Below are 20,256 nucleotides of genomic sequence, written 5' to 3' on the forward strand. Positions count from 1 at the left end.
CCGCGTGGGGCCGTGCGGGGAGCGCTCTCCCGCCGCGGCAGCCCCCGGCCGTGTGTCCCCCGGGGACCCGCGCCCGCTTCCTGCCCGGCCGCCCCGAGAAGCGGGGCGCCGGGACCCACGGTTCCAGCCGGGCGCGCCGGGGCGGCAGCCCGTGACTCAGGCCCCCTGAGGGACACGGGGAGGAAGCGGCAGCTGCTCGGGGTCGGGCCCGCCCTTCCCATCCCCGGCCGCTCCTCCCCACGCCTTTGTTACTGTGGCGGGGAAGCGGCTGCCAGGCCCCGGGGTGCGGGGCAGGTGGCTTTGGGAGTTGGCGCCCCTGTCTCCCGCGGGCTCCCTGGTCCACAGCTGGAGGAACGGCCGTATTTGGAGGGGGCAGGACTGGGCGGGCCCGCGGGGTGTGGCCACAGCGATGCTCGGCTGCCGCCCCGACAACTCGGTCTCATCTTCCTCCCCACCCTTGGTCCTGCCTGCGGCTAGAGAGAGGCAAGAACAGACAACTGGAAACCATGTGTAGAACATTTTAATTTTCCTGCAGCGCATATCCTCGGGGAGAGCAGGGAGCCCCGAGTCAACCCCAGTTAAAACCGAGAGACACCGCTGTAGGAGACGCACCTCGGGGCAGTAGGGTGGGACCTGGGGAGGTGGAGAGAATAAGGCAGGGGTGGGGGCACGGACAGCGCCACCTGCAGACAGGCCCTGACACAGCTCCCGGCAGTGTACCGGGGCCAGGGGAGTGAGCGCCCGAGGCAGGCCCTGTGGGTACCGAGGTCACGCGCTCAGAGAAAAGCAGCTCTGTACCCATCCTTGATGGCTGAGAATCGGACCCTGGACGCAGGTGGCCGGAACTCTGAATCTAGAGTCTGGACCGGGACCCGAGGTCCGGTGCAGGGGAAGGGGCAGTCGTCTCCCCCGCCCCCAGAGCATTGCTTCCAGCCTGTGTGCGGCGAGCCGGGCCTGGATGCCGAGGGGGTTGGCTTTGAGGTGGAAGTGTAGGGCTGAGGGCCGGAGCTACTCCTCACTCTGCTTCCCCATCCTGGGGTCTGGAGAGGAGCTGCAGTTTTCTTTGTAGTTGGGACCGGAGGTATCGGAGATCCTGCTGGTCAAGCCCGTGCGCCAAGCCGAGGTAGAGGGTGAGGAGAAGCGCCAGGAGGAGGCGGTCGGCGCCCAGCGTGGGCACCACCCACAGCACCGTCAGCAGCTCCACGCACACCGGGTGCCGAAGGTGGGAGAAGAGCCTCAGGGCCCGAGGAGACTTCAGAGCCAGGGGCTCGCCCAGCCCCAGCACATGGTAATAGACCTAGGAGAGGGAGCACAGAAGGGAAGTCGAGGCGAGCCCCGCCTCTCAGCTACCCCTGTGTTCTTCCTGACACCCTTCTGAGAGTCCACCCCAACCCAAGTCTCTGACCCAGGCATCGTCCTCAAGCCCAGGGGACCGTCAGTTAATGCCTGTCCCTTGAAGGCAAGCTGAAAGAAAGCCATCAGGAAAGGAGGCCGGGGGTTAGAAAGCCCAGCGAGGCCGGAAGGGCACGGGAGGGCGAGAAGGGCAGCCACAGGCCCCGTGCCGGCTGGGGGTGCTCACCTGTTTGAGGCCCATGAGCTCAGCATAGTCAAAGACCAGCAGGATGCTGAAGATGAGCAGCCAGGAGACCACGTGGAGCATGAAGCAGAGGAGGGGCACCCAGGTGGCCCACGGCTCCGCCCGGGCCTCCCACAGCACCGGGCCTCTGGGGACCGCCTCCCAGTACCGCATCACCAGCTGGGGAAAGATGAGGGTCGGGCAGCCCAGTGGCCTCCTTTGCCCCCAGCCCCAGGGGTAAAGAGGAATTAAGTTACCGTGTGGATGGGTAGGTCTGGGTACAGAGAACGCGGAGACGACCCATTTCTACACGGGATTTGCAGAGTGGGTAGGGCGGGGGCTGGTGGGGACCCACCGCACTGGCCTATGCCACACACCCAGTGAGAACTCTAACTTGGAAGGCCGGTCCTCCCTTGAGACCCAGGGAGGTGGCTGGTGAGACAAGAGCCCGGGAGGGATTAAGGAGAAATGAAGCAGGACAAGGTAACTAAGTTGCAAGGGTGAGGGCTCAGGCTGTGCTGGGGAGGTCAGACAGTCACCTCTGCTGATAGAGCAGAGCATTTGCCCAGAGTAACAGGCTGAGATCGGCACCTCGTGTTCACACTTGTCTTGTCCCTCCAGTGGAAGCACACCCATGTGCCCTGCCTGCCTTGGCCAAGCTTCATACCTGCAAGGCCAGGGCGGTGCATGCCACATACAGTGACCTCTGAAGGACTCCGAAGTGGCGGGATGCCCACGCCTTCACCGTCTCGGTGGCCATGAGGCTGTGCTGCACCACAAACAGAAGCAGGAGAGCCAGGTCCCAAGCCAGGGGGGCAAGAACGCTTCTGTCCTGCAGGGCAGCCAGCCACCCCTGGCGGGCCTCTGAGGGAGCCGGAAGAGAGGGGCAAGAGCTCAGTTAAGACGGCCAGAACGTTCCCCACGCATGCCCTCATCTTCTGGGGCTCCATGCCCGTCCCGGACGCTTCTGAGAGCTCGTCAAGACCATACCCAGTTCACTTTCCTGTTCCTTCCATCTGCCCACGCCTCCCTGTGGGGAAGAAGGGCCTTGGAAGAATGCAGGTAGGGTCAGGGTTAAGACCAGGCTGGAGGGCTGGGGAGATGGCACGGCCCACAAGGGTCTGAATTCCATGCCCAGCACCGCAGCACGGCGGTGTGTGCTGTGTGTGTGCAACCCCAGTGCTTGGGAGGCAGAGACAGAGAGCCCCCGGGGGGGCTGGTGCCCGGCGTGGCCATTAGGCACACTTGCTGCTCTTCCAGAGGACCCGGCTTGGTTCTGTGTCCACATGGCAGCTCATGCCCATCTACTACGACCCGGTCGAGGGGGTCTGCCTAACCCAGCTGGTAGGCCCCAGTGAGAAGCTCTGTTCCCAGAATTCGGCAGAGGCAGAGGCAGGTGGCCCTCTGAGTTTCAAGCCATCTGGGAATACATAATAAGACCCTGCCCCAAAACAGGTGGCTAGCGCCGGGGCCTCACAGCAAATGGCTTTAATCCCAGCATTCAGGGAGACAGGCAGGTGGATCTCTGTGAGTTCGAGGCCAGCCTGGTCTACAAAGTGAGTTTACGACAGCCAGGGCTATACAGAGAAACCCTGACGGGGGAATGGGGTGGGAGGGGGGAGTGGCTCCTGAGAAGAAGACACTCAAGGTTGTTGTCAGCTGCACCTGGCCACACAGAAGCACAAGCATACATCACACACACACACACACACACACACACACACACACGCAAGGATCTCTACATACTCGGCCCTCACGCAGTGGACCAGGCCTTGCAACCAGTGGTAGTCCAGCAAGAAACCCTGAACTCAAAGATGCACTTGCCTCTGCCTCTCGAATAACAGATTGCAAAAAGTTTGGGCTAGCTCGGCTCACGCGGGGGTTTTCTAGTGTTTCCCCTTTAGTTCTCCCCACAAAGCCCGGCCAGCCCGCACTCCTCTCACTCCCCAGCCTCCCGCCCAGGCTGACCGCTGGTTCCCCTCCCAGCGGCGCCCCGCCCTCCACACGCCGGCCGGCCGGCCGCTCCTCTCGGCTTCTGCTCTGGCTCCCCGCGGCTCACCGGGACCGCCGGGCTCCGGGACGCCTCCGAGCAGCGGCCGCAGGGAGGTGAAGCGCACGAACTCCACTCCGGTGCCGAAGGCCAGGACGAAGGAAGCGAGGGCCGCGGGGACCAGCAGCAGCGCGGGGGCCATGGCGAGCGGCGGCGCTGGCCGGGGAGGCGGGCTCGGGCTTCCCGCGGCTGCCGGCCCCGCCCAGGCCCCGCCCCGGGGCGGGCGCGTCACAGCGCCGAGCCTGGAACCCGGGCGTCGTCAGGGCGGCGGCGGGCGGGAGCCTGCGAGGCCGGGCAGAGCCTCCGCGGGGAGCGCTCTTGAGGACAGCCATCCCCGCTGTCCAGCCTCCGACCCCGGCGTGCTGCGTTACTTGCGGTGCCGCCACGCCCAGCGTGGACTTTTATCTAGTGGTCATTAGGAGCTGGGCGTGGTGGCTCATGCCTGTAGCTCCAGTGCTCGCTCTGGAGGCAGGAGGCAGGATCTGAAGTTACCTTGGGCTGCCTGTGGAGACCAGGTCTGAAAGAGCCATCAAAAATGGGAGGAAAAAAAAAAAAAAAAGGCCAGGTAGTCCTGGCACCTGCGAGGCGGGGCAGGTGGATCTCTTGAGTTCAAGGCCAGCGTGGTCTACAGAGTGAGTTCTAGGCCAGCCAAGGCTACAAGAGAAATCCTGTTTCTCAAAACAAGAAAAGATTGCGGAGCAAAAGGCTCAGTCAGCACTGTAGCTATCCCATGCAGGGTCCTCAGAAGACATAAACTCCCTCCGTCTATGAGCAAGGTCAGGGAGATAAAAATATCCAAGGCGAAGTCCTGCGTGCTGAAGCGTGCGGGACTAAACCGGCAGAACCCTGGCTGGCTGCTCCCACCACCTCTGGACCAAGCTGTCACGTGCTGTACAGCACCTTTCCTCCCCAGGCTTCTTTGCTTGGGGAATTTGTAGGAGTGGGCCGTGGTGGTGAAGACCTGTTTCTCAAGAAGCTCTCTCTCCACTGTTCTCTCTACTTTTTTTCAGTGGTAGAATCTCCATGTAGCCCAAGCTGGCTTTGAATTTGCTATTATGTAGCTGAGAACAGTCTTCAAGTGCAATTCTGAGCCTCCAAGTGCTGGGATTGCAGCCCAGCAGGCAGCCTGGCCCCACTCATCTGTTAGGAGCTAGGGCCTGCGGGTGGGAAACAAGGACCTGCACTAAACTTGGCCTTTCTAACCTGCGTCATCCTCAGGCACAGCCATAATCCAAGCCCTAGGGAGGCAGATGCCTAGGGCTCACTGGCCATCCAGCCTAGGCTAATCAGGGAGCAGCTTGTCTCAAAGAAAAACAAAGTGGCCTGAGGAATGACGGACAACCCAGGGCTGGCCTCTGGCCTCCACAGGCCCCAGATTAACGAAGGGCTGGGGCCCCTGTTCAGTGGTGAAGCATTTGGGTAGCATTCAGGGAGCCTCAGATTCAGACCCCAGCACCTCCAAACAAAACCCATAAAGATCAAGCATATAGCCGGGGGGTGCGTGTGCTGTGAAGCAGTCGCCTGCTGTGAGCAGGGCCTAGTGTGATGCCCACAACCTAGACAGGAAGCAGGCTCTACATACACGGAAGCAGTTTTCTAAGTTCACAACACACCACAGGAGAGCATACAAAGGAAGCAACGAGCTTTTATTGATGTGAAATTCACAATGCAAAAAGCCCTTCAATATAGTATCTGATATTCTGCATTGTGTACAATCACCTCTCTCTGGCTCCCAGACACTCACCTCCGCACAGTGACACTCGAGACCCCCTTGCACAGCTCCCTGTACTCAGTCTGGCAAGCATCAGTCTGAGTGTGTTACGAGTGTGTTACCATCCTGGGTGTGTTACGAGGTGGGACCAAATGTGTCCTTTGTGTCTGGCTCATGACAAAACTCCTCCTCGATTACAGTTTTCAATGTCTGAACATTCCTCTGTGTGCACAGCGTATTTGCACACTCACTCTGGAGCCTCTACAGTCTTTCTATTTGGCTCTTCTGAAGTGCTGAGGTCAGGCTTAGTGGCAGAGCTTGCCTAGACTGCATAAGGCAATCCTCAGCTCTCAAAAGACATGGACACTGACCAAGTGCTTGCTTCTCATTTTTGAGTCTCTTGTAGTTTGGACTGGCCTCCAATTTGCTATGTAGCCAAAGCTAACCTTGAACTTCTGATCCCATGTGCCCCTCCCTGGAACGCTGGGGTTAGAGAACAAGTGCATGCCTGTTTTCTTTGCATAGGGAACTTCCTGCCAGGAGGCAGAGCAGTATGGCTGGGTCATGTGGTAATCAGTACTGACCATAGAGATGACCAGAACTAACAACAAAAAACAAAAATTACAAAAAAAAAAAAAAAAAAAAACAAAAAACCTTATTTTACTTTTTTTTCTTGAGACAGGGTTTACTCTGTGAACAGCCCTGGCTGTCCTCAAACTCTCAGAGACCCGCCTACCTCTGAGTGCTGGGATTAAAGTTGTGTGCCACCACGCTGGACTTTCTTTTCAAGACAGGGTTTGTAGCCCAGGCTGAACTGGAGCTCGTGACCTCCCTGCTCCAGCCTCCTAAGTACTGGGACTCCAGAGAATGACCCATGCCTAGCACTGCACTTAACTTTAAATTGTTTATTGCAGAGGTAAAACCAAACACCAGCCATATCCAAGAGTTCTACTTTCCCCACATCCTGGAAAAGTATCCAATTCACTCTAACGATAAAGTGCAAGTTCAAAACCATCTGTGTCTCCACAACAGATACTCGCCATCAGGCAAGCAGAGTGGGCACTGACCTATCACAGGGATGACCAGAGCTAAGGATGACCAGAGCTAACTGCAAACACTGAAAAGCTGGCCAACAAGTGTAGCAAAACCAAAAGCCCTAAGCGGTGGGTCAGAGTCAGAAAACCCACCCTGTGAGCCACCCTCAGCTTCTCAGCCAGGCATCCCTGTGAGCTGGCTGTCTGCAGCAGTGGCGTCGGCCGTGCAGCTGCACACAGCCTTGACCGCCGACCTGGCAAGTGCTCTGCCACAGAACTGCATCCCAGCTTGGGTGGACCAACTAAACACTGGAACTGAGGAAAAAGCTTCCTTTTCTCTTTTTCCCCAAACCCCTTTGGTCTTCTCCACATACCCAAAGCAGTCCTGTCAACACGATATACTGCAGGCCTTTGTTAGACCCTGAGGTTTGGTTTGGTGAGATGGGCCTCATTATGCAGGCTTCCCAAGTGCTGATGTTACAGGTGTGGGCCACCTTGCCTGGTTAAATGCGGCTGTGAGGGTTCCTCTTTGGTTTCTAGGACTGTCTGCTGGTCTGGGAGGGCAGAGGCAGATTTCTTTCAGGTAGATGACGTTTCCAGTTTGGAGAGGACAAAGGCCTCTGGGGTGACTTCCTGCTTCAGCACTCCAGTCAGGAGGAACTCAGGAGAGAGCAGGGGCAGCCCCAGATGAGATGGGACAGTGCAGAGAGGGAGGTCTTCAGTGCAGGTTATGACAACTCGCTGAGGCTGCGGAGGGGACAGCAAAGACAGTGACGAGGGGGGAACCCTAAACAGCAGGACCCACTTCGCAGTCTCAGAACCAATACTATATATATTTATATACAATAGTAACAGTACATAATCACGCACACATGCACACTGTCAAGTGCTCCTGCCAGAAAGATGAACTCAAAAGCTCAGCCCACCCTCCCCTTTCTTTTTTGAAAAGGGGTTTCATATAACTCGCTGGCCTGAAATTTGCTACGTAGTTAAAGATAATCTTGAATTTCTGATCCTCTTGCCTCCATCTCTGGAGTGCTGGAATTACAGGTGTGTATCGTGTGTTAAGTATCAAACCAGGAGGTTTGTACACGCTGGGCAAGCAGGCTGCCATCTGAACTCCATTCCCAGTCCCACTGCAGCTTACAGTTATAATTGGCATGACACACAGAAGATAGTGGGAGAAGATAAAAACGATACAAACAAGGGAAGGCCCCGACTGGCAGCACCCTCAAGGACAGCTGGCCTCACCACTGTGGGAAATCAGTCCCTACCAAGGCTACGGGGCCCGACACAGTAAGAGGATCGGGAAATACAACAAGCACATGGCTTTACAGGAACTTTAGCTTTTTGTTGTTAGGAAGTGGAGTTTCTTGCTGTGCAGCAGAGGCACACGACTGTAGGAGGCACAGGCAGGTGGATCTTAGTTCCAGGTCAGTTTGGTCTAAAAGGGAGTTCCAGGACAGCCAGGGCTGCTCAGAGAAATCCTGTCTTGAAAAAAAAAAAAAAAGAAAAGAAAAAAAGAAATGGGGGTTCTCACTGTTACTCAGTCTGACTTTGAACTCTTAGGTTCAAGTGACCCTCTTGCTTCACTTTTCTTCTTCTTTTCTTTTTTAAAGACAGGGTTTTTCTGTGTAGCTTTGGCTGTCCTGGATTCGGCTTTGTAGACCAGGCTGGCCTCGAACTCGCAGAGATCCACCTGTCCAGCCTCCTGAGTGCTGGGATTAAAGGCGTGGGCCGCCAGCCGGTGCCTCTTGAGTGGATGGGGTGGGAGGAGTCACAGGCAGTCAGGCTGACTTAGAGCTTCCTATTTTAGGTGAATATAAACCTGGAACTTCTGCTCCTCCTGCTCCACGTCCCAAGTGCTGTACTGCCAACATGTGGCCCCACATCTGACTATTTCAAAATATTTAAACCTCAAAACAAAACTAAGTCTATTTGGTGCCAGCACCTCTTCTCCCTTGTTCTTCCCTTTCCCCTCCTTCATTCCTCCAACCTTCCTCACTCCCACTACCTTCCCAGCTGCTCCCTCCTCAGGCTCGGCCACACTCATCATACCTTATAGGAATGGGGCATGCGAGGCAGGACGGTACCTCCGCAGCAGCTGATGATCTCGCCCATCTGAGATGGGGGCGGCTGCACTGCAGGGGTCACATGAATCTCATAGCCCTAAGAAGGGAGTGTAGAGACAGGTCTGCACTGGGAACCCTCTTGTGGGTCACAGGGACGGGACTGAAGCAGGGTGCAGAAGGCAGCCTCTCACCTCCAGCAGTCTTCGTCCCTGAGCCCGCCTCAGTGAATCCCGAAGACTGAAGCTAAAATTCTTCTCTTGCTCAGGGTCAGTCACCAAGTAGTCATCAGGAGGCAAAAAGCAGCCAGCTTTTCGGGACTAGGGGAAGAGCAGCAGAGTGCATCATAGTACCCCTCTGCCTCAGTAACCCTCGGGTCTCCATCTCCATTCCTCCCACTGCTCCTTGGGAGGCTGGTGAGCAGTCCTCCAGGCACCCATCACTTCCTGGCTTCTCACCTGATACAGCCAGTTCAGGGAGAGGATGGGAATCCCCTTCCCCAGGGCACACAAGAACTTGACGGTCCTTCGGATACGATCAGTGACCAAGTGGGAGGCCTCATTCACTGAGCTGGCCAGACTGCCTCCCAGAGCCAGCACTGCACGCTCTCCACGAGAATCCACGACTCCCGTGAACAGCACCTAGGGAGCGGGGCGAGGATGGTCACAACCTGCCGGCACCACCTACCCACCTCTCAATCCCCAGCCCCGTTCTCTACCTTGGGGGCTGTTGCTTCTTGGTTAGGTTTAGTTCGCTGGCTTCGATTTGGGTTACCCTGGGTCTCATTCTCTGCACGGTTCCTCTTTCTCTTACCTGGTGTGGGAACTGCTCTCTCCTGAGGCTGAAAAACATCTCGGTGAGCACCCTGACCCTGCAGCTCTTGTTCCTAGCAAGGGAGCCCCCAGCTGCCCTCTCACCTCTTCCCTCACTGGTGCTTCTGCAGGATCCTCTTCCTTGATGACTACAGTTTTCTGCGGTACCTGCCTTCGGGGACGTTTCTGAAGGGGTGAGCCTGTGGTAGTGGAAGGCTTCCTGCAGACTTGAGGAACCCCAGGCTCAGGCTTGGGAATGAGACCTGATCCTCTAGCTGCTTCACTCTGGATGAGGGCCATAGCAGGCTCTGGAGTGGCTGTATCCGACTCAGATGCTTCTGACGGCCCTGAGCTTTGGCTGACAGAAGACTGGGGCTCAGGTTCAGATGCAGAGTTAGGCTTGTGGCCCACAGCAACTGTGTGGGAGGCCTGCCTCCTCGCAGCCCTCCGCCTCCTTTGCTGACTGGCTTGAGGAATGGGCTCCAGCGGAACAGATTGGGCTGTGGGGACAGGTGGCTGGAGTTCAGGGGCACTGGGAATTGAGGACGCGCTTAGGGGTGAAGACTGTCGTCTCACCCTCTCACCTGTCACCCCAGGGATGACAAGACGTTCTGTAGAGGTGAGAGGCTCAAAATCTGGGGCTGCTAGTCCAGCTGATTCAGGGCCATCAGTGGAGGACTTACATGCCCTTCGCCGAGTGCCCAGAGCTGGGGCCTTAGGGACAGGCTGGTCTGGACCAGCAGAAGGCTGGCTCTTAGGGGTTATGGGGATACTGGCTTCAGGAGTCCTGACAGAAGACCTAAGTGTCCTGCCCTGAGAAGAGGGCTCAGGAGCAGCAGGCTGCTCTGTGGAGGTGAGGGGCTGGAGTTCAGGGCCAGTGGGAACACCTGGTTCCAGGGTCCTGACAGACTTACTGGACCTGCCCCTAGAGGTCCGAGATGTGAGATTAAGGGCAGCAGGCTGTTCTGTGGAGGTGAGGGGCTGGAGTTCAGGGCCTGTGGGGACACCTGGTTCTGGGGTCCTGAGAGAAGACTTACTCGGCCTGCCCCGAGTGGCTCTGGTTTTAGGGATAACAGGCTGTTCTACGGAGGTGAGAGGTTGGAGTTCAGGACAGGCAGGGACAACTGCTTCAGGGGTCCTGAGAGAAGACTTACGTGACCTGCCCCGAGATGTGGGTTTAGGTATGACAGGTTGTTCTGTGGAGATGGAAGGTTGAAGGTCAGGGACAGTAGAGATAAGTGGTTCTGGGGTCTTGGAAGACCTACTTAGCCTGCCCCGCGTGGCCCGAGGTGTGGGGTTTGGGGTAACAGGCTGTTCTGTGGAGGTGGGAGGCTGGAGCTCAGGGTCTGTAGGAACAATCAGTTCTGGGGTCATGGTGGAGGACTTATTTGCCCTGCCCCGAACAGCCTGAGATGTTGGTCCTGAGGCAGCAGAGGAATGTGAGGAAGGGGTCATCCTGGAGGACCTCCGTGGCCCGACAGAAGGGGAAGAAGTTGAAAATGGAGGCTGAGGTGTAGAATGCTTTTGTCTCTTCGAGGTGAGAAGACTCTGAGGTGGAGCTGAAGATCCGGGCACTGGAGAGGACAGGCGATGGGACGGAGGCTCTGGGTCACCCTGAGGAGGAGGCACTGGAGAGGACAGGCGATGGGACGGAGGCTCTGGGTCACCCTGAGGAGGAGGAGAGGCAACTGACAAAAGGCAGTAAGGAAGAGGCTGGCACAAATCTTGACTTTTCCAGTGTCTCTGAAGAAGGGCCTCAAGTGATTGCTGTGTTCGCACGGATTCTACCTTCGCTTCCAATGCTGGGACAAAAGGCTAAGTATTAGCATGTCTGGCTTTGATCTGTTTATGGTCACAGCATGCTCACTGGCACTGCTCTTTACACTAGGCACTCCTGGGGGAGGAAGTAATCTTTTGGACACCATAAGGGATCTCTGTGTGCACAGGTGGGTCTGGTAACTAACACACGGCTGGGCAAAGAGGGAGAAGCACAAGGAGACGTCTCAGTCAGTTCCCAAGGGAACCACCGACGGGAACAATGGGAGACAGGACACAGGAACAGAGGCCAACTACTGAGAAATGAAGGAGAACCCTGGAACAAGGGTTAGGGAGACAGCTCCGAAGTCAAGTGCCAGGACCTGAATGTGGTCTACGGAAGCCATGCAGAGAGGCCAGGTCCAGTGGTGCAAGCTTATGATCCCAGCGCTCGAGCAGGGGCGGCCTTGTCTACTGTAGCAACTTCTATGGCAGCTTGATCCTGACCCTATCCTTCCAAAACGTGGGGTGCTTCCTGAAGAACACACTAGGTTGTCACTTGGCTTCCTCAAGCACCTCTCCCAAACATGCACAAATGTACACGCAGTGAAAAAAAACAGGAAATACAAAGAAATAAATTACAGCTAGGCAAAGGGGTCGCCAGGGATGGAGTGACCTGTGAAGCAGGGGCAGGATAAGAAAGCAGCTCACCCCGGAAGCCTTCCCAGCAGGTGTCACCTGGCAACTCAAGAGGCCTAGAAGAGAGAATGAAATAAGAATGGCTGAGTGCTGCGCAGACTATAGCTGGGGGACTAACTGCTACGAGGACTGCATGCCACCTTGGCTCCCTCTGCCTTACTCACCTCTGATGCCTCCCGGGACTCAAAGGGGCCCTCCTTCCTCCAACTCCCTGGCTCCCAGACAGTGCTAGGGCTGGTGCACTTCCCTCAAGGTCCCTCAAGCAAGCTCTAGGCTTCAGCGTTAGACTGGCAACCTGCGCTTTCTGACCCTGGTTCCCTTCCTCTGTCCCCCTCTAGCTAGGGCTACTTCTAAACCAGCTGGCTCCCATGCTCTCTCTGGTTCTGGTTTTTCTACTTCTTCCTCTTTCTTCTGCGAGTTTTTGGGTGTCTCTATTCCTTCCTTCGAACTCTCCCTAGTCCCCTCAGGATTCCCACCCTTCACTTTCTTGGACTCTTGTCTCTGCCTGTGTCCAGCTACCACTTTTTTTGCCACTCTCCTCTCTCCCCTGAGTTAGTTCTTCCTCATCACATCTTCTCTCTCACTGTTTGGGGTTCTTCCCCTGGTCTTCCTCTCCAATGGTGCACCCTCAGGGGCCACCCTGACTGCTGGTTCCATTGGTATACCCATGGCTTTCTCCACAGTCTGTATTTCTCTGCCTTCAACATGCTGGTGTCCTGGTGGGGCCCTAGGTAGAGATGGATGAGATCCCCCAGCTTCCAGGTGGGTGGCAGTGAGCTGGGGCTCAGAGGCCTCTGTCTGCTCTCCCAGACAGAACGGTTGTGTAGCCAAGACTTCCCAGGGCGCGTCCAAGGCGCCTGGACCTAGAGGGCAAACAAGGCTGTAAGGCTAAGAGCTAGGCCAGACTCTGAAATGGCTAACTGGGTTACAAAAGGGAAGATGGGAACGAGAGTGTGGCTGTAACACTGAGTGCTATCCAGAAGATGATAATCTCACACACGGCCCCCTCAAGGCCCTCATCTGACAAACAAGGACTGGGGATGTAGCTCAGAAGAGCACTCCCCTGGGAGACACAAGGCCCTGGGTTCACTCTTCAGAGAAAAACCCATTTGAGTTTCAGAGCCAATTCTCAGTCTCCTGAACTAGAATCTGAGTAAGGCCCAACGATTTGCTTTTTATTTGCTGTTTTATTATTTTTTGAACATTATTTATTACAGATAGTGTTCTGCCTGCATGCCAGAGAGAGCACCAGATCTCACTATAGATGGTTGTGAGCCACCAGTGGTTGCTGGGAAATAAACTCAGGACCTCTGGAAGAACAACCAGTGCTCTTAACCTCTGAGCCATCTCTCCAGCCCATTGTTTTCTGTTTTGTTTTTTTTTAAGATGTATTTTTTAAAACTTTATTCATATGTACGTGTGTACACTGTGTTTGTGGGTACCCAGGGTACCAGAGTCTTGGGTCTCCCGGTTGCCCGACATGGGTGCTGGAACGGAGCCCTGGTCCTCTAGAAGAGCAGCTGCCACTCTTAACCACACGCCCTCTCTTCCACCCATTTTGGTTTTTCTGAGACAAATGTAGTCCAGGTCTCAAACTTTCTATATATGTCCCTGAGCTCCTGCCTCTGCCTCTGCCTCCCCAGTTCTGAGATTACAAGTGTGTCTCTCCATGTCTGGTACAGATTTCTTTTCCTGAGGAAATGGAGAACATCAATAAAATAGTAAAAGACTATAGAAAGGTGGGCCTGGGGATACAGCTCACGTGGCAGAGAGCACAGCTAGCACTCATGAAGCCCCGGTTTGCTAGCTGGAGGGCACACACCTGTAATCCCAGCATTTGGATGACCAGAAGGTCAAGGTCAGCCCCAACAGTTAACAGCGCAGGTTGCTCTACCAGAGGATCTGGGTTCAGTTCTGAGAACCCACATGGCAGCTCACAACAGTCCCTCATTCCAGTTCCAGGGCATAAGACACCCTCCTCTGACCTCTGTGGGCCCCAGGCGTGCACACGGTGAACATTTATACACAGGCAAAACACTCACAGACACAAGATAGATAAATCTAACATTGAGTCAGAATGTGAAAGATGTAGAAGACAGAGAGTTGGGCTCAGAGAGACTCTCTTGTACCTGGAGTCTGAAGGCTGAGATGGGAAGGCCCAGGCTCCTGGGGAAGAGTACATGTGAAGACTTGGGTAGGCTCATCTTCCAAACTCTGGACAGCTGCAGAAGAAAAGATGGACAGAACACATCTTGTCCCAGAATTCCAGGGTCCCATGCCCCATCTTGGCTACACCACCTTTCGAGAACCACTAGTCTAATCCCCCAGCTCTTACTGGCACTCAGATCCAAACAACACAAGGGCCTCACCTTCTGGATTCTGGCTCTCACTCTCCACAAAGCACTGGGTAGCTGGAAGGCATAGATCTTCAGGCTCTAAGAGGGAAGAGATATGAGACAGATTAAAAAATCAACTCTTATCATAAAGACCTCTACAGTTCTCTCCTAACCCTAACAGCCAGTTATTTCTAGGGTCGAGGGCAAAGCAGCGGGCAACACTTACCATCACAGCAGTCTTTAGCATTCTGGGTCCCGCCAACACGTGCTTCTCTCCCGCTTCCTGTGGCAGTGAGGGCTCCTTCCCTCTGTGGCAGGGCAGGGTCCCCTGAAGTATCTGTGCACACTACTGCCTGCTCCACGGGTGTGGCAGGTGACCTGCTGGGGGCCCCCACCTCAAGAGAGCTTTCCTGCTCAGACAAAGCTGCAGCCTGCTCTGTCCCAGCACCTGGGATCTTTCTTACATCTGCCACTGCTGAAGACGAGCCTTCCTCCACAGCTGTTTCCCAGGCCTCGTCAGGAGCCTGGGCTTCCTCTACAGGCACCTGACGCTTCTCCTCTAGGGTAACAGAGGGCCCCGGGGGGACTTCCTCTTCCACTTTTGCTCCTTTCTTGTCCACAGTGGCCGATGAGGCCTGATTTCCCTCTAGATGGCTGCCAGGGGAGCTCATACTCACAGCCTCACCGACATCACTGGGCCTCTGGGAGGGCTGGCTCTCTGGATGTGTGACAACAAGAGCCTCATCTATGTCCATGGGGCTGTCAGGGACAAACCCTCTGTTTTCCCCGGAGAGCCCATCCTCCATGTCTGTGTCGCTATCTCTCCCAGAGGCACTCTGGCTTCGTTCTACAAGGACCTGTGGTTGGGACTTGACCTCCTCCACACCTGGGTTTCTGCTCCACAAATCCACCCCTCTTTCTTTCAGATGGGCCAAGGCGAGTGATGCTGCAACATCCCCCTCCTCATCTGTGTCACTGTTGATCACCATGGAGGTGTGGCCTCCCTCTGAAGAGGTAGCCAGTGCAGGCTTGCCCTGCTCCACACCTGTGTCACCACCAGCTGGTGTGTCCTGCAGATGTGCCACACCAGGTGCTCCAGGGTCCCTTGTAACAACTCCAAGGACTTGCTGCTGCTTCCAAGGAAGTACAGGTGGGGTATCTTCTTCCACACCTGCAGCATTGTCCACAAAGCCAGACGGCTGATGTTCTTCATCCACGTCTGTGTCACTGTCCTCCCCAAGAGTGGGGCTTCTCTCTAAAATCGACCCAGCCAGAACCACGCCACTGCCTGCCTTACTCTTGACTTTTGTGTCCTTGAACTGTTGCTCAGTAGGCTGAGCCTGCACCAGCTGGATGCCAGCTGGCACTCCATTAGCGTCAGGCTGCTCAGCCTCCCCAGCAGCACCATTCCTGGGAGCTAAAGAGGACTCCCCCACCGCTGGCTGCTGTTCTTCGTCCGTATCACTGCCCAATTCAAAGGGCAAAGAGTGCTCAGGGACACTTGGGGCTGGAAAAGAGTCCTCGTCATCACTGCAAAGAGAAGAATCCAAAAAATGTGTTTCCTGGATAAGGACACCCACCCAGCTATGAGTGCCTTGGAAGCAGGCCCCACTCCACTGAGAATATCAGAAGTGCCCATCACGACCTCATTCAGCTGGAGGATTATGTACAGACGGTGCACAGGCCCCAGCTCCACCTCTCAGGACAACCATCGCTGGGCAGTGGTGGCGCACGCCTTTATTCCCAGCACTCAAGAGGCAGAGGCAGGCGGATCTGAGTTTGAGCCCAATTTCAGAACAGCCAGAACTACAAAGAGAAACCCAGTCATCTCTTCAAATCGACACTTTAACTCTTTGCTCAAAGGCTCAGGTGTCTAAACCAGGCATGGTGGTTCAAGCCTGTAATCCCAATACACAGAGACTGAACGCAGGGCATTTTCATGAGTTTGAGACCAGCCTGGGCTACAGAGACTGAAAAAAAAAACCAGAAAGATTCAGGCATCTGGTATTTTGATACTCACCTTTCTGGAACTACTGTTGCCGAAGGGGATGTTGTATTCCTAAATCCATTCGCCACACACCTTCTAGAGGGAAAATCTGGCAAGATCAGGAAAGAATAAACAGACAGTTTACACCCACAGTCCCTGTCTCTCTACACACACCCAAGGCACAAACTTACCTGCTTCCTCCTCTGAATCCTCAGCCAACAAAGCTCTGGATGTTTGGGACCCTCCCTGTATTCCTGGGGTCTTCTCTACAGTCAGCAGTCTCCGAGGGACCAAGGGGGGTGGGACATCCAGGTGAAGGTACTGGCAGGGGAAGTCTGCAAACAGAATCAATTCCTGGTGCCTCAGACGATGGCTCACCCCAGGGCTCAGGGCCCTAGGAGGCTTTACGATTTGAGTGCCATTGAGGCTCCCACAATCCTGGAGTACGGGGGCTTTGTTCAAAGCTGAGATTTCAATCACTGCATGCTGTTTGGAGATGGATGGAAAAGGCAGGGCCACAGAGCAGTCAGGGCTTCGGCCAACTACATTCTTGCCAATGTAGAGTGGGAAATCTAAGGGTCAGAGAAGAGAGAGAAGAGAATGAGGCCAGGGTCCAGGCCTCAAGATGTTCTAATTAGGTATCCTACTGTTGTTCACTCAAAGCTCTTACAGGGATTAAAAACAACCAACCTCAAAACCCTGAGGATATGCCAGCATGGAGAGCATTTATAATACATTACTCACCTACAATTCTCACACTGGATCTTTTCCCCCTATTGCTCAAAGTTGAAAACAGAGCTTCATGCACACTAGCTAAGCACGCTCTCCCTGACCTACAGCTCTTGCTTCTTCTTCTTTTTTTTTTAAAGACTTATTTGTTTTTATTATGTATACAGTGTTCCACCTGCATGTGTGCCTGCACACCAGAAGAGGGCACCAGATCTCACTATAGATGGTTGTGAGCCACCACGTGGGTGCTGGGAATTGAACTCAGGAGCTCTGGAAGAGCAGCCAGTGCTCTTAACCTCTGAGCCATCTCTCCACCCACCCCAACTCTTTGTTTTGGAGTCATGGTCTGACTACTTAGCCCAGATTATTTTCATATTTACTGTGGTCACTCTCAAACTCAAGCCACAGACATGCACCACCATGTCCAACGGGCATAATAAATACACACAATACAGGCTGGCTGTGGTGGCTCACACCTCTAATTCCAGCACTTGGGAGACTGAGGCAGGCGGACCTCAGTTAAGTGTGAGGCTTGGTCACCACAGGGAGTTCCAGGACAGCAAGGGCTTTACAGAGAGACCCTGTCTCACAGGAAAAACAAAAAGAAAACACACACTACAAATCCAACCATTGCAATCATCGTGAGCACACTGTTCACTTGTGTACGCGCCCATGCTTCTCCACAATCAGCAGCACCATTTCCAGGCACAAAGTGTTTTAACTTTAGGTTTGTACTTATTATTCATGTGTATGTGTGCGCCTGCGTGAGGTCAGGTCCACCACATGTGTGCAGGTCCCCTGAAACTACAGCTATAGGTAGTTGTGAGTTGAGAACCTACACCAGGCCCTCTGCAAGAGCAGGAAGCACTCTTAATCACTGAGCCATCTCTGCAGCCCAACACTGCATTTTTATCTGAAGTTCTTCATTTTCTCCTAACAAAAGAAAAATCAGTCCTAGAAAATACATGGTACCAGCCTGGAACAATCACCCTAGGTGGCCTCTTTGCCATCCCCTGCACAATTATTCAATATCCCCTTTGAAACATACACAAGGTTCTACCAACCCTCCGACTACCTCTAAGGAGAAGAAAAGACCCACATCCATACTTCCAATATGCCCTGACCTCTTTCTGGTCCGTGAGTACCACTGAAGAGACGTAGCCGCCCTACAGGCTCCACGCTATACCCCAAGGATCCACTGGCTATTTCTGTCTCCTCCTCCTCCTCTTCAGCATCCCAGTCAATCACCTGGGTGCTCTCCATGATCTGTAAGGAAACACATCATCATTGCTCCTGCCATTGGTTTGTACACACTTGCAGAGAAAAAAGCAACTGGAGATATACCTGGGTAAATGTGGAGGCAATACTTTCCTTTCTTTGTTTTTCCTGAGACAGGATTTTTCTCTATAGCCCCAGCTGTCCTGGAACTCACTTTTTAGACCAGGTTAGCCTCGAACTCAGAGATCTGTCTGCCTCTGCTGGGATTAAAGGCGCGCACCACTATTGCCCAGCTGTTAACATGTTTGGATCACAAAGGTTTTTTTTTCCCCCACCCATTGATAGTTCTAAGTGTTGAGCACATGGCCTCAACACAGGCTAGCCAAACATTCTCCCACCCCCAAAATTTTCAGATGTTTCAGAAAGACTGATAGAAAAACATCACTTTATGGTGGTGCACACCTTGATCCCAGCATGCAGGAGGCAAACGTAAGTGGATCTCTGAGTTTGAAGCCAGTCTGGTCTATAAAGGAAGTCTAGAACAGCTCGGGCTACCCAGAGAAACCCTGTCTCAAAAACCCAACCAACCAACACAAACAAACAAACATGTTGATATATATCTGTAATCCCTGCACCCAAGGCAGGAAAATTAAGACCCGGAGACCTGGCCAGGCATGCCTTTGATTACAGCATGTGGGAAGGAAGATCTCTTGTGAGTTAAAGGTCAGTCTGGCTAAAAAAATAAAAAAATGTATGGAGACCAGCCTTGACTATAGTGAGACCTTGCCCTCCAAAATAAAACAAATTATATGTAGATATTTATACTTTTGGCCATGACACAAAGTATACCATTATCTAGAATGGGATGTTTGTTTTTAGGTACTGGAGATGGAAGCGAGGCCCTCACACACCGAAACACTGCATGTTCTTCCAGAGGACCTGGGTTCAGTTCTCAGGACCCACATAGCAGCTCATAACAGTTCATAACTCAAATTCCAGGGTATTTGACTGCCATCCTCCTTGGAACCAGGCACTCACCTACGTGGTAGTGTGGGTTTGGAGAAATAATGCTTCGTGAATATACTGTTTTCTATCATTTTTTTTTTCTAATCTCTTAACAGACCAACAGACGGACACATACACACACAGAACTACTGAGGATCAAACTCAGGGTCTTGTACCCGCTCTAGCCTTCCCATGCCCATTTACCATTCTCTATCTGATTTCACCATCCACTACTGAGTTCTATCAGGAACAATAGCCAAATGAGACAGGAAAGCAATGCCTCCAAAAATTTATTTGCTCAGAATAACAGCATGTAGAGACAAATGAGTCACCAAGTCCATATTTCATACACTCTCACCAGCATACCTCAGCTTCAAATGCAAAGAACCAAAGAAGCTGAGACTTTTCTCTGTTAAGCGCTGTTTTAGTACTTCACGTTGACTGGCTCATTTATTCGTCTAAAGAACCCTTTAGGCTACGTCTAATATTCTTTTTTTTTTTTTTTTTCAAATGAGAAAACAATACATACAGGTTAAGGAACGTGCCCAAACCACTCCTGACGACTTCTCGTGGCTGCTAAGTTCGAAGAATTAAATAAAGTCCTTGGCAAGACCCTTCGTGGCCCGAACCTCACGTCGTCCACAGTCTCTCCCTACCGGAACCGGCGGGACCGTACCCACACACCGCCCCAGCCCCGGGGTCCGTGTGATTGCCCCTAGGTAATTAGGAGCACCCGGTACCCCTCAGGTATTTGGAATACATCCCCAACCAAACAAAATGAAGCCTGCCCTCATGGCGGCTACACCCGGGGTTGCTGCTCGAGGAGCGAATTAAAGGCAGAGCTTGGAAATCGCGCGGGCGGGTTTTACCTAGGAAGATGCCGCACACAGGGAAAGCAGGGTGCCCTTGTAGCAAACTCCGTCCTGCCAGCCCTGCCCGCGGCCCTCCGCTCCCACGCGAGGGCAACCATCTATGACACATGAGTTTGTTCCCTCCGGGCCTAACATTTCCGTGTCAACACACCCACCGCCCGGCCCGCGCGCCGGGCAAGCATTAGCATAAAAACCCAAAGCCGCAACCCAAATTACCTCCGCCCAGTGACTACGCAGGCACGCCCCTCCGGCCCTCAGGAGGAGTCAGGAGGCCGGGGAGAGCGCGGGCGGCCGAACTCACCTACGAAACCCGCGCGCGCGCGCCGCCAGTAACGGCCGCGACCTGGGTGGCGGGAGTGCGAAGCCCGGAAGCCCGCCGAGCCTCCGATTGACTCCCGCGGCT

The 20,256-nt window shown here is 54.2% G+C and overlaps 2 protein-coding genes across 6 annotated transcripts; both read right to left on the reverse strand.

Annotated features, from left to right (window-relative positions):
- Positions 1-502: 502 nt before the first annotated feature.
- Positions 503-4,058, reverse strand: Nrm (nurim). Of its 2 annotated transcripts, XM_021651345.2 has the most exons (4): positions 3,636-3,828; positions 2,244-2,440; positions 1,580-1,756; positions 503-1,297 (listed from the first exon to the last, which is right to left on the reverse strand). In XM_021651345.2, the coding sequence occupies exons 1-4, from the start codon at positions 3,766-3,768 to the stop codon at positions 1,016-1,018; spliced, it is 789 nt and encodes a 262-aa protein (XP_021507020.1). In that variant the 5' UTR covers positions 3,769-3,828; the 3' UTR covers positions 503-1,015. The 2 variants fall into 2 exon arrangements, with proteins under 2 accessions (XP_021507020.1, XP_021507021.1); XM_021651346.2 differs by lacking the exons at positions 1,580-1,756; positions 2,244-2,440 and having other exon boundaries at positions 1,101-1,297; positions 3,636-4,058.
- A 1,193-nt stretch (positions 4,059-5,251) lies between these two features.
- Positions 5,252-20,256, reverse strand: Mdc1 (mediator of DNA damage checkpoint 1). Of its 4 annotated transcripts, none has more exons than XM_021651323.2 (15): positions 20,155-20,256; positions 17,883-18,024; positions 16,221-16,601; positions 16,063-16,138; positions 14,269-15,572; positions 14,076-14,141; positions 13,836-13,928; positions 12,372-12,569; positions 11,719-11,762; positions 9,358-10,920; positions 9,159-9,281; positions 8,899-9,081; positions 8,635-8,760; positions 8,430-8,540; positions 5,252-7,118 (listed from the first exon to the last, which is right to left on the reverse strand). In XM_021651323.2, the coding sequence occupies exons 2-15, from the start codon at positions 18,019-18,021 to the stop codon at positions 6,951-6,953; spliced, it is 4,575 nt and encodes a 1,524-aa protein (XP_021506998.1). In that variant the 5' UTR covers positions 18,022-18,024; positions 20,155-20,256; the 3' UTR covers positions 5,252-6,950. The 4 variants fall into 4 exon arrangements, with proteins under 4 accessions (XP_021506998.1, XP_060224969.1, XP_021506997.1 ...); XM_060368986.1 differs by having other exon boundaries at positions 8,465-8,540; positions 20,070-20,220; XM_021651322.2 differs by having other exon boundaries at positions 20,070-20,219.

This window comes from Meriones unguiculatus, chromosome 16, assembly GCF_030254825.1.
Source record: "Meriones unguiculatus strain TT.TT164.6M chromosome 16, Bangor_MerUng_6.1, whole genome shotgun sequence".
NCBI classification, from domain to species: domain Eukaryota; kingdom Metazoa; phylum Chordata; class Mammalia; order Rodentia; family Muridae; genus Meriones; species Meriones unguiculatus.

Excerpts from the sequence above, each read along its gene's own strand:
- Mdc1 (XM_021651323.2), bottom strand. The coding sequence starts at position 18,021 with ATGGAGAGCACCCAGGTGATTGACTGGGATGCTGAAGAGGAGGAGGAG. Across the intron at positions 16,602-17,882 it reads TACTCACGGACCAGAAAGAG|ATTTCCCACTCTACATTGGC; the intron begins GTCAGGGCATAT and ends TCTGACCCTTAG. Across the intron at positions 13,929-14,075 it reads TGAGAGCCAGAATCCAGAAG|CTGTCCAGAGTTTGGAAGAT; the intron begins GTGAGGCCCTTG and ends TTTCTTCTGCAG.
- Nrm (XM_021651345.2), bottom strand. The coding sequence starts at position 3,768 with ATGGCCCCCGCGCTGCTGCTGGTCCCCGCGGCCCTCGCTTCCTTCGTC. Across the intron at positions 2,441-3,635 it reads CCCGGAGCCCGGCGGTCCCG|AGGCCCGCCAGGGGTGGCTG; the intron begins GTGAGCCGCGGG and ends CGGCTCCCTCAG. Across the intron at positions 1,757-2,243 it reads GCACCGCCCTGGCCTTGCAG|CTGGTGATGCGGTACTGGGA; the intron begins GTATGAAGCTTG and ends ATCTTTCCCCAG.